The following is a 13,838-nucleotide window of genomic DNA, read 5'->3' on the forward strand; positions in this document are numbered from 1 at the left end:
TGATCCAACAAAGTGATGGCAAAAGTCAACCAGGAAGGTAAACTGATTAAACTTTAAGGGGAGGGGGAAATTGGATATAGGGAGACCAGCTAGGAGGCCACTGAAATAGGAAAGGAAATTATGAGGGCCTGGACTAAGGTAGCAGGAGTGGAAAAAAGGATCTGATGATGGGAGACACAAAGGAAATATCATCTACATGTGAGCAGTGACGATTCAAACATGATTCTGAAGTTACTAACCCAGGTGGCAGAAGAGTTGTGATGCTATTAACTGTGACTGAGAATAGAGGAAGGGGACCAGTTTTTATGTGGTCGCAAGGTTGTGGGGAGGAGGAAATATTTCATAATACTTAGAAATATGTCTTTTTGTGAGAAAATGAGTTCAAAGTTTTATAGTTGGGCTATATATAGCATGTATGAATATGGATTAGGGGCATTGAGACACAGTAATTTTCCTAATGTGTAGACAATGTACATTTCTTGAGTAGCTCTGTTTTTTAATCTCCCTCTGACCACAATGGCCAGTATGTTCCTGAGCATCCACCTCTGCCACCCACCTCTTTTATTATAAAAGAATGAAAGCTTACTTTTTATTAGTTAAAAAAGTTAATAGGTCATATGTGTGATTTACAAAGAAAACATTAAAATTGTTTTTCTGTATATAATGTATTCCATTATATTCCATGCTTTCAAAGATTATATATGTTACAATATCAGAAATGAATGCTGGGTGATATAATTAATCAAAACTTTCTAACAAGAAATTTTCTTGACAGATGGGTTGTAGAAAAAAAGCAAATAGTGACAAAACATAATTAAAATAATGTCTGTACTTTTGGTGTTATAGTTAGAAATTTAAAGCCCCCCTATACAAATGAGAAAAAAAAAAAAACCCACTCTTCTTTCAAAATTGCCAGATCTTCAGACCTGGCAGAAGGGATATTTGGGTCATATTATAACGATAAAGGAGGAAGATACAACAGAAGGTATTTGCATGTCAGCCTCCTTCACTCCCCATTGCTTTTGAAATTTTTCCCCATGGAAACTAGAAGAGAGTGAGTCATTAATCTCTAACAAACTGAGTGATCTCAAATGAGTCAGTAAAGTTATAAAAGGGTTTAACTAAATGACTATGATGCATATTTAAAAATAGTGCCTTTTAGAACTTTAAGGTTCTGAGATAATACCCCATGAATACGTTTTTTGAATTAAGAGCTTCAAGTAAGGAGGAGGAATCCAGCTAGCATACTGTGAGGTATTTGTTTGGCATGATTTTTGGAAGACTGGCCACTGGGGACTGTAAATTTAAGGGATTACTTGGGTAATAGTTATACTACGTACGTGGCCATTTAAGATTTGCACTCTTAATTTGATAAATGCAAGTGTGAATACTATTTTAATATTGTAGTTTTCTATTTAAATTCTGGTCTAAAGGTCCTTTTAGAGTTGTGTGTGTGTGTGTGTGTGTGTGTGTGTGTGTGTGTGTGTCTGCACACGTGGTAGTGTTTATTCCAGATTGGAGTTTGATCGTTAACCTAGGTTAGTACTTAGTGTGTGTGTGTGTGTGTGTGTGTGTGTGTGTGTGTGTGTGTGTGTGTGTGTGTGTGTGTGTGTGTGTGTGTGTCTGCACACGTGGTAGTGTTTATTTTCTTTAAGATTATTGGTCCCAGGTCATATAAACTGGAAGGAATATAAACCTTGATAAGCATTGGAATGGCATGAGTAATCTGACATTCTCATAACATTGGGAAAGATAACGTTTGTCTTTTTTTCTTTTCACAAGAGTGAAATAGTTGGGGGGAGGAAGGGAGGTATTATAGAGAGCCTTCAGTAATTGGCTTAGTCTAATTTCAGATTGGTTTTTAATTTTAATCAATTCTACTGTTTTTTCATTGCTAATCCTGGTCAGCATGTGAAACCTTAGATCACCTTGGAGAAATTTTATATTCCTTTTGAGGAAAGAGAAAAATGGCACATCATGGACATATGTATATTTTGTACACTTGGGCTTGTGGACATTATTTGTCTCAAATTAATAATCGTGATATATAAATCCTTACATATTTTAGAAGTGAACTCATGAGATAGTCTATAACCTTATAAATTGGGAAACATAGTTAAATAGTTTTATATTTCTTAAATTTCAGATTCCCTGGTGTATGAGATCTGTTTTCTACCATTCATGGGGCTGTTTCTTTTTCTTTAAGCAAACCTCATATAAGATACAAATTGGGCCCCAATACTGTTGAATTCTAGGTAGTTAGCTGAGGATGAGGGAGGAGGTATTTGTGTTATACATCATGGCTTCTTACTAGACTATGAGTCCCTTAAGGTCAGGCACCAAGTCTCATGTTATGTTTATATCCCCTATAAATTTTATAAACATAGTAGGTGCTTGATAAACATTAACTCAATTTATGAGTGTGCATACCTTTGCCTCATGGGGACTAATTTAAATTCTCCTTAGCAATCAGATTTTTATACCAAAAATACTTTACCAAACTAAAATTGAATTCCTTTTCTTTTACAGGTGCAGGAGACATTGTTGCAATCATGATTGGCAATCTGAAAGGCACAAAAATTCTACAATCTATTCAAAGAGGCATACAAGTAACGATGGTCATCGAAGTAGGGAAAAAGCATGGCCCTTGGGTGAATCACTATTCAATTTTCTTCGTTTCTGTGTCCTTTTTTATTATTACGGCAGCAACTGTGGGCTATTTTATCTTCTATTCTGCACGAAGATTACGGAATGCAAGAGCTCAAAGCAGGAAGCAGGTTTGTAATGGTCCTTTGTTCAAATTTTAAAATATTTTTGACAGTTTTAATTGTAGTTTCAGTGTCATGCATTTTAATATACTTTACTTGCTAGACAATGATCCATGCATGTATTTTATGAAACCTGGTAGCTTTTAAAAGGTATCAGTTACCGTCTTCTCAAATCTTCTGTTTTGGTAACTTGTCAGGGAACTTAATCCTGCTTGACAAAGTCTTCTAATACCTCATTAGGGAGCAAAGGCAGCATTTAATTATATATGTATATAAATCATATGTTCATTTAAATAAACAGTTTCCAAATTATAAGAACAGTATATATTCAATTAGAAAATTTAGAAATTAGAAAATACAAGGGAAAAATCCTTCACCTGAAACCCCATATAACAAAAGAACTGAAGTCTCCACCCAAAGATAATTACTATTATTTTGGGGTGTGTCCTTTTGGTTTTTCTTTTGCATGTTTGCATGTGGCTGTGTCAATGTGTTTTTGTATGGCGATGAGGGTGGATAAGAGGGAGACATCATGAGAAGGCAGATTTAAAGATCTAATTGTGGATGATATAGTGCTAGGCAAGAAACAGTCACACATTCATAATTCCTACCTTATTGTAATACTGATGTATAAACAGGTACCTAGTATAGAAGCAATAGAGCAAAAATACCAAAGACTTATTAAACAAGGAAGTACTTATGGTTCTGTGGCATTGATACTACCCCCTGTAAACTGTTCATCATCCCCACTGATATCCTCACTTCTCTCCTTACCCAGCTTGAATTCCATGGTCACTCCCTTGTATACATCTTAAGTTCCCTTGCCCCTTCTCTCTCTGTTACACTTGTTGGTAAAATCCAACCCTGGTAAATCCTACTTGCCACTTACTCTATATTTGCACCTTGCACAGCCGAAGTAGTGGAGAAACATTTATATCTATACTGACTGAACTTGTTTTAAATTCATGACCACAAACATAGAGTTGGGCCTTTAATGCTGCCCAGCAATCATACTGTGTTTTCTTAGCCATTTACTCTCCTGCTTTCATAGGTTTCTAACCATATATTTCCTTTCCCCTTAAAACTCCACCAGCTCATCCAGCTTTACCCTCAGCTTGTATTTTGTGTCCTACTGCCCTGAGAAGATTGAAGAAATCAAGAGTACTTCCACAGGCTCCTAGCACATCTACCCTTCTATATCCATCTTTGTCTATATCCTCTGCCTTGTCTTCTGTTACTATGGATGAACTGTCCGTTTTGCAAAGGCTGATCCCTTTACTTGTATACAGAGTCCTTATCCTTTCTTGTCTACTCAAGGACCTCCAGAAATTGTTCCCTCTCATTTTCCTACTTTTACAATTTCTCCCTCTCTTCTGAAACTTTCATATCAACACACAAACATGCTATTATTGCTCCCATCTTCAAAAGAACTTCTCTTGACTCCACTTCTCCCTCCAGCCTCATTACTCTCTTTTCCTTTATAGAACTCCTTGAAAGGGATGTGTACACTTACTATCTAATTTCTCTTTTCTTTCTCTTTTTGAATGACCCACATTAAATTATTTTATTGTTGTCACATATATATATATATATATGTATATATATATATTTCAAACATAAATTTGCCATTTTAACCATGTTAAGTGTACAATTCAGTGACATTAATTACATTCACAGTGTTGTGCAACCATCGGCACCATCCATTACCAAAACTTTTTCATCATCCCAAACAGAAACTCTGTACCCAATTAAGCAGAAATTCACCATTCTCCCCTCCTTTGCAGCCCCTGATAACTTCTAACCTACTTTCTGTCTGTGAATTTCCTTATTCTAGATGTTTTATATAAGTGCAGTCAGCCAATATTTGTTATTTTGTGCCTGGCTTATTTCACTTAACATAGTGTTTACAAGGTTCATCCATGTTATAGCATATTTAAGAACTTCATTCTTTTTTATGACTGAATAATATCCCTTTGTATGTATATACCAGATTTTATTTATACATTCATCTGTTGATGGACACTTGAATTGCTTCCACCTTTTGGCTATTATGAATAATGTTGTTATGAACATTGGTGTACAAGTACCTATTTGAGTCCCATTTTCAATTCTTTTCAGTACATATGTGGAGTGGAATTGCTGGGTCATTTGGTAATTCTGTGTTCAACTTTTTGAGGAACTATAAAACTTTTCCACAGTGGCTGCACCATTTCGCAGTCCCACCAGCAATGCACGAGGGTTCCAATTACTTTACATCCTCGTCAACACTTGTCTTTTTCCATTTTTTTAATTAAATCCATCCTAGTGGATGTGATGTGATATCACATTGTAGTTTTTATTTGCATTTCCCTAATGGCTAATTATTTTGAGCATTTTTTATGTGCTTATTGGCTATAAGTATATCTTCTTTGGAGAATTGTTTATTCAAGTCCTTTGCCCATTTTTTTAAAAATATTCATTTTTTGAGATATATTCACATACCACGCAGTCATACAAAACAAATCGTACATTCGATTGTTCACAGTATCATTACATAGTTGTACATTCATCACCTTAATCAATCCCTGACACCTTCATTAGCACACACACAAAAATAACAAGAATAATAATTAGAGTGAAAAAGAGCAATTGAAGTAAAAAAGAACACTGGGTACCTTTGTCTGTCTGTTTCCTTCCCCTATTTTTCTACTCATCCATCCATAAACTAGACAAAGGGGAGTGTGGTCCTTATGGCTTTCCCAATCCCATTGTCACCCCTCATAAGCTACATTTTTATACAACTGTCTTCGAGATTCATGGGTTCTGGGTTGTAGTTTGATAGTTTCAGGTATCCACCACCAGCTACCCCAATTCTTTAGAACCTAAAAAGGGTTGTCTAAAGTGTGCGTAAGAGTGCCCACCAGAGTGACCTCTCGGCTCCTTTTGGAATCTCTCTGCCACTGAAGCTTATTTCATTTCCTTTCACATCCCCCTTTTGGTCAAGAAGATGTTCTCCGTCCCACGATGCCGGGTCTACATTCCTCCCCGGGAGTCATATTCCACGTTGCCAGGGAGATTCACTCCCCTGGGTGTCTGATCCCACGTAGTGGGGAGGGCAGTGATTTCACCTTTCAAGTTGGCTTACCTAGAGAGAGAGCCTTTGCCCATTTTTAAATTGGGTATTTGTCTTTTTGTTGTTGAGTTGTAGGATTTCTTTATATATTCTGTATATTAAACTCTTATCAGAAATGTGGTTTCCAAATATTTTCTCCCAAAGTGTCGGTTGTCTTTTCACTTTCATGACAAATTCCTTTGATGCACAAATGTTTTTAATTTTAAGGAGTTCCCATTTATCTTTATTTGTTCTTTCATTGCTTGTGTTTTGGGCCTAAAGTCTAAGAAACCATTGGATGCTTCCCTACATTTTCTTCTAGGAGTATTATAGTCCTGGTTCTTCCTTCTATTCCTATTTTTTTTTAATTTTTTTATCAAGAAAGGATGCTGGATCCGATTTTTTCAGCTCTTTATCATATGATTATTGCCCTGGATATGAGGTACAATTTTTAAGATTCCACTATTTGTGCAATTGTTTCACTCCTGGGAGAGAGTTTCCTTTCCTCTGTTCCTTCTCTGGGAATCTTATCCATTCTGTTTTTGTTTTTCTTCTATAGTTTTTTTTTTTCCACTCCTTTCATTGTCTCTAGCTGCTATTTTTGCCTGGATGGCAAATTCTGGGAGGAGGGTCACCCTGGAGAGGACTTTACCAAGTCAGTCTTTCCCACCCAAAACAGGGCCAGGGACCCACAAAGGTAACTTAGACAGCATCATAATGCCTTGCAGAGGGGTCAGGAAGGGCTCCAAAAGCTTTTCCAGTGGCTCCCCAAAGCTGAACTTTTCTGGCCTTCCCAGCAAATGCGCCCTTTAGCTAACTGTCTCCTGCAGCCCTAAGGAAATGATGCATCTGTTAATCTCCACCACCTCTGCCCCTGTCTGGGGAGGTATGAAACAATGGCTGCTGCTGCCTTTTGTTCAGGGTGGATTGAAATAATAGCTGCCCGTAGAGCCAGGAACCAGCGATCCGAATTTGCCAATCAAAAGCCATGATCAGCCATAGGCCATGACTGCCCCTGTTCTTAGGGAAGAGAATTTTTATGTCCCTTTCTGTCACCAGCAGCTAGCCAGGGAATGGATGGCATGGCAGCCTACCACTAGGATGGGGGATGGGTGCTAGTAGCTGCCACACCAAAAGAGAGCAATTTACAGATCTTTACTGTAATTTATCTGCCTTTTCCTCCCACTCTTCCCTGGAGGTTATACAGTGTTGTTCTGGCCTCCGGAGTTTTTAAATAGTTATTTCAGGCTATTTCTGCCTATTTAATAGTTGTTCTGGTGGAAGGACTGAGTCCTGGAGCTCCATACTCTACCATCTTCCTTGAATTCCCTTTAACGAAGAATGACTTTGAAAAGAAAAAGGTTACTAACTAAAATAGACAGAGTGGAGAGAATCAGTTTCCAAGAGTGGAATTCATTTGGAAAGATGATAAAGCCTTGATAGAGTGGACCACCCAGACCCAATACAGTGCTAGAGAATGCTGAGATTCAATATTGGGACAGAGGCACTGACATAACAGGGTATATTTACTGTTTTACTTCAAATGGTGGCCCAAGTAGCCATGTGCTGATGACCATCCATTTTGCTGTGAGCTCAGGGAGAGCATCTTTAGAACAAATATGGACCCCAAATTTACAGAAATTTTTTGAGGGAAATTGTAAATTACATTGCTTCTTCCTGACTGATTTTGAACCAAGGATGGATCAAAATAAGACTAGCCAGTAGGTATAGGAATAATACTGAATGATACCCATGTACGTCCCATGGGAGAGAGTTGGGCTTTGCTGTACATACTCATTTGGAACCTGTAACTGTAGAATAATAACTGAGAAAATGATTTGGCTTTGTCTTCATCTAATGTGGAGCTTAGAAATGACAGAATCTTTGCCACTGGTGACAACACCTGCCATAATATCTGGTATATAGGCAAAGGCCAATTGTGCTGGGAAGGTTTAATAAACACTTCTGTAATTCCTCCTGATTTAGTTTGTTACATAACTGCATCATAACCAAACTGTGGTATGCCATAATACTGGTATTGTTCATAAGATTCAACTGTTTTAAATAAATAAAGCTTATGAAAATACAGATACTGATGATCCAATGTGTTGGGAAATTGAAGTAAAACTTCCTCAGGATGTGATACCAATGAAGAGTGATTGGCCTTAGGAAGAATTGGATTTAATTTATTACTAAATTAAAAAGCTCTGCACAAATCTATCATAAAGTTCAGGTGACTGTAGATCATGAGAATAAACCAGTGATTGAACTGGTACAACAATATAAAGATGTTTGTAATGGTCTTATAGGCTGGGTGAATTGTTTCTTTCATCCTATTCCTAGCCCTCATTGGTTTCCGCAAGTGTTAGATATACTTATTTTGTTGCTCTTACTGCAAGTTATATATAAATACTGTACTAAATGTAGATGCCTAAATAATTATGACTATTCTGCTGTATAACGACTTTGACCAAGGGGCAAGGGGATGGGTTGTGAGAAAAGTGGTTGCACAGCAGGTCTAGTTGCTTACTCCTTGCATGTCTTTAAGGGAACCGTCATTAGCTCTTGGCCAACCCTGGGAATGTGGCCCTCAAAGTGTTCTTTATGTTAGTGATTGATGATTTGTTATATACACCAGGAGCAATGAATCATGTTGTACCAACTTGTCAGGGTTGTTTTTCACAAAAATCAAGATTGATCATGTGCATCTGGTTTCCCTGTTGGGGTCCTGAGTTTCAGGCAACATGGTTGTTAGCAAGACGTACCTATGTGACCAGCCCCCAACTGAGCCTTGAATCCCGAGATTCAAATGGGTGCTCTGGGTAGAGATATTTCACACATATCCTTGCAGTTCTCTGCCAGAGAGAAAGCTCTCCTGTGTGACCTCAGATAAGGAAGGACTAGGATACATTAATATCTTAAAATTTGTCCTCAAATTTAAAGCATGACTAAAAGTATATGAAATATTTCTGGTTACATTAAGTTTTCTCTCTACTCCACTAGTACCTGAAATTAATTGGAAGACTCATCAGGTGTCTACACAGTGTACCACTAACAATATATACACATGGGTGATGGGTATGTTTGTATGTATTTTTCTGTTCCCCACCTAAATTTGAGAATTATTGAGAGCCTTTTTCAAAATCATTAGAATTTTGGCTCTTATATAAGAAGAGCAGATTAAACAAATTCTTACCTAGGTGGAAAATAGTTTTATAGTCCTTCTCTGACTTTCTCACTATACAAAAGGAAGCTCTTCTAATGAGTTATAGTATTTTTATGAATTCACTTGCTGTAATTTTATATTTATATTCCTAATTCTAAATGTATTGTCTTTCTTTGGAAAATGCTATAATCTAGATAACCAGAAACTATCTACTGCATCAAATTCTCCCTTTCCTCCCTGCTTTTCCCTCCACTGCATTTCCTTCCACTGCTCATGATGATCACTTCCATGAGAATGGGCTGCACTGCTATTTATTCCCATCTCGATTGTTCCATAAACTTAGGGGAAGCTGTTTTATAGCCTTCACCTCCTCTTACCTTTAGGAATACTTTCATTCAAATGTTATGCATAGGTTTTGTATTGAAAAAAATAGATTTCTTAGATTTTTTTCAGTTCTCATATACCCAAACAGCCACATAACTGAGACATGGATTTTGTTTACAGGAATATGTCTGAGGAAAAGAGCCCTCTTACTACAATTCTTGATTTTAAGTATCCTATTTTATAAAGCTCAGAGCCAAATTTTATGAAAAATTTTAACTTAAGATGGTGGTGAGTTAAGTACAGGAAAATCTAATTTGCTTATATCCACCCTCCTTTCTAGGTTTGCACACTATGACCTCACCAAGTAATTAGGTTTGTCTATATGCCTAGTGTTATTTATGTGAGTTTCAGTTAAGCTCAAAGCTGAAAGCCTTGACATCAAAAACCAGGTTGACAGTTCACCAGTCTAAAATACACATTTTGGCTAATTGGATTTAAATACATAAATGAACTAGATAGAATATCTTTGACTTCACTATAATTTTAAAATTGAACATTGTAATATAGGATAAGAATTAGTCTGATTTTTCATTTTAAGCCCTAATAAAGATCCAGTAAGAACCAAGAAACAAATGTTATAGCCAAGATTCTTCAGCAACGAGAGATCACTGCTTTTGACTAGAGTAGTGACATTAAGCTTCTGTTAAGAAAATGGAACAAGTACCAGCTTCTTTGAATGAGATCTTAAACTCTGCTGCCAAATTGTCTTAGACCAGGTGTCTCTTGGGATTGGGAAGGAGGAGGGAGATGCAGTTGGTATAAAATACATGTTTAAAATATTTCCCCAAATCACAGTAAGTAGCCAGTTGAGGAAGGATTGTAAGATTGAATAATAGCTGACTTTGAGTTATTTTTTTCTTATTTTTTTCATATATCTTCTTCACAAGGAATGTGAGGCCTTTTAAAGACTTCTTTGCTATTACACAATGGGAGCAGTGTACTGTTGTGGAGAGATCACAGGCTTTAAAGCCAGATAGAACCTGGGTTGAATTGAATCACAGCTCTGCCACTAACCACCTCTATGGACTTTAGTCAAGCTTCTTTTAATTATTAAATTTATTTTTACTTTTTATTTTGAAATACTTTCAAATTGACAGGACAGTTACAAAAACAACACAAACCCCATATAGAGAACTGTAGAACTCCCTCAGATATCCAGATCTACCAATTTTAACATTTTGCCTATTAGCAGTATCTATCTGTCTGTCTTTCTGTCTATCTACCTATCTATCAGTCTATTTATCAATCCATTTTCTGAACACTTGAGTGTAGTTGTATACATGACATTCTTTGAATACTTAATGCTTCCATGTCCATTTCCTAAGAACAAGAATATTCACTTACGTAACCACTATAAGTGGAAATACCAAGTTCAAGAAATTTAATATTGATATAAAACTTACCCTCTATATTCCTATGTCTCAGGAATGTCTCTTTGAGCCTTTTCTCCTCCCATCCAGGATAATGTATTGCATTTAATTGTTATTGTCTCACTAGTTGCGATTTCTTTCTTTTTTTTTAATTTGTGGCAACATATATACAACATGAAATTTACCATCTTAACCACTCCCAAGCATACCGTTCAGTGGGATTAATCACATTCACAATATTGTTGTGCCCTTACCACCTTCCATTATTAAAACGTTCCCATCTTCCCATGAAGAAACTACACTCATTATGCATTAACTCCTATTCCCCCTGCTCCCACTCCTAGCAACATGTACTCTACTTTCTGTCTCTATGAGTTTGCATATTCCCTGATATTTTCTTTGTATTTACCATGGGGCTTAAATTTAACAGCCTTAATCTATAAAAATCTCATTTGGTTTGAGACCAACTTAACTTCATTAGTTATATTTCTATACCCCTCCATTCCCCCACCTTTATGTAGTTCTTGTCAAATTACAAGTTTATACATCATGAATCCAATACTACTGATTTATCATTACATTTCATGCATTTGTTTTCTAGATCCTATAGGAAGTGAAAAGTGGAGTTACAAATCAAAAATGCAATAGTACTAGTATTTATATTTACCTATGTTGTTACCCTCACTGGAGATCTGTATTTCTTCATGTGGCTTTGATCTGATGATGTCTATTGTCCTTTCCTTTCAACCTGCAGAACTTCCTTTAGCATCTCTTATAGGCCAGTCTAGTGAAGACAAACTCCCTCAGCTTTTATCAGGGAATGTCTTAATCCCTCCCTCATTTTTCAGAGACATTTTTGCCAGTTAGAGAATTCTTGGTTGGCAGTTTATTGCTTTCAGCACTTTATTTTTTTTCTTTTCTTTTTTTTTAATTCAGCAGTAAGAGTGAATGAAGTCCTGAAGCATGCGACAATCTGCGTGAACCTTGACAACATTATACTAAGTGAAATGTCAGACAAAAAAGGACAAATATTGTATGATCTCACTTATATGAACTAATTATAATATTTAAACTCATAAACATAAAATATAGAATATAGGTTACCAGGATATAGAATGAGGCTAAAGAATGGGAAGTGGTTGCTTAATATGTGCAGAATGACTAACTAGGTAGAACTTAAATGTTTGGAAATGTACAGAGGTGACAGTAGCACGTTACTCTGAGAATAACTAACAGTGTTGAATGGTGTGTGAATATGGTGGAAAGGGGAAACTTAGTCATGTATGTCACCAGAAGGAAAGTTAGAGGTTAAAATATGGGAATTTATAAAACAGTGAATCTTGTGGTGGACAATCTCCTGATTAACTGCACAAATATAAAAAAGTTATATCATGAACTAAAAGTATGACACTATTACAAGGTGTTAATAATAGAGGGGTATATGGGGGAAATGTACCTATTGCAAACTATGGACTATAGTTAACAGTAATATTTTAGTACTCTTTCATCAGCAGTAACAAATGTACCACAACAGTACTATAGGTCAATAATAGGGGTGAATAAAGGGTATGGGAAGATTTAGATTTTCTCTTTATTTTTATTTCTTTTCTGGAGTAATGAAAATGTTCTAAATTTGATCATGGGAATGAATGCACAATTATGTGATGATACTATGAGCCAGTGATTGTATACTTTGGATGGTTTCCATGGTGTGTGAATATATCTTAATAAAATTGCATTTTAAAAAAATCAATTGACCAAAAATCTACGATCTACTTCTGAACTTCAGTTTGGATCCATTGATCAGTATGTCTATCTTTATGCAAGTACCATGCTGTTTTGACCACTGTAGCTTTGCAATATGCTTTAAAGTCATGAAGTGTGAGTCCTTCAACTTCATTCTTATTCAAGATGTTTTTGGCTATTTGGGTCCCCTTACCTTTCCAAAGAAATTTGATATTTGGATTTTCCATTTCTTCAAAGAAGGCCTTTGGAATTTTAATTGAGATTGTGTTGAATCTGTAAATCAATTTTGGTAGAATTGACATCTTAACAATATTTAGCCTCCCAATCCATGAACCCAGAATGTCCTTCCATTTATTTAGGTCTTCTTTGATTCCTTTTAGGAATGTTTTGTAGTTTTCTTAATATAGGTACTTTAATTCCTTGGCTAAATATATTCCTATATATTTGATTCTTTTAGTTGCTACTGTAAATGGATTTTTTTTTCTTGATTTCCTCCTCAGATTGCTCATTAGTAGTGTATAGAAACTCTTCTGATGTTTATGTGTTGATCTTGTATCCTGCCACTTGGCTGAACTAGTTTATTAGCTTTAATAGCTTTGTTGTAGATTTTTCGGGGCTTTCTACATATAAGATCATGTCACCTTCAAATAGTGAAAGTTTTGCTTCTTCCTTTCCAATTTGGATGCCTTCTTTTCCTTTTTCTTGCCTAATTGTTCTAACTAGAACTCCTAGCACAATGTTGAATAACGGTGGCAGGGGGCATGCTTGTCTTGTTCCCAATCTTAGGAGGAAAGCTTTCAGTCTTTCATCATTGAGTACAATATTAGCTATGGGTTTTTCATATTTGCCCTTTATCATGTTGAGGAAGTTTCCTTCTATTCCTATCTTTCAAATAGTTTTTATCAAGAAAAGACGCTGGTATTGTCAAATGCCTTTTCTGCATCAATCGGGATGATCATGTGGTTTTCCCTCTTCAATTTGTTAATATGTATATTACATTAATTCATTTTCCTGTGTTGAACCACCCTTGCATACCTAGAACAAAATCCACTTGATCATGGTGTATAATTATTTGGGGGGGGGTGGTGGTAGGATAGCTCATTTATTAATGCTGTTTTTACACAAAAATGAATATAGATAAAAATGGCCCTTAATCCAAATGCACAAATAACCTCTGATGATTTTTTAAAGGCGATTTTGAGGTAGACCTTGAAGAATAGAAAGCACACCAAGTTAGGAGACTATTACAACAATGAAGGATAGAAAATTGATCAATATAATTAAGAGAAACTAGCAAATAATTGAATGTAAGG

The 13,838-nt window shown here is 36.1% G+C and overlaps 1 protein-coding gene across 4 annotated transcripts in view; it reads left to right on the top strand.

The window, feature by feature from the left end:
* RNF128 (ring finger protein 128) overlaps positions 1-13,838 on the top strand; it is a 166,550-nt gene that overhangs the window by 110,970 nt on the left and 41,742 nt on the right. For all 4 annotated transcript variants that reach the window (XM_037821300.1, XM_037821299.1, XM_037821298.1 and 1 more), the window contains exon 2: positions 2,530-2,777. In XM_037821300.1, coding sequence (XP_037677228.1) covers positions 2,530-2,777 — 248 coding nt within the window. The remainder of the gene's footprint in view (positions 1-2,529; positions 2,778-13,838) is intronic.

This window comes from Choloepus didactylus, chromosome X (genome assembly GCF_015220235.1).
Source record: "Choloepus didactylus isolate mChoDid1 chromosome X, mChoDid1.pri, whole genome shotgun sequence".
NCBI classification, from domain to species: domain Eukaryota; kingdom Metazoa; phylum Chordata; class Mammalia; order Pilosa; family Megalonychidae; genus Choloepus; species Choloepus didactylus.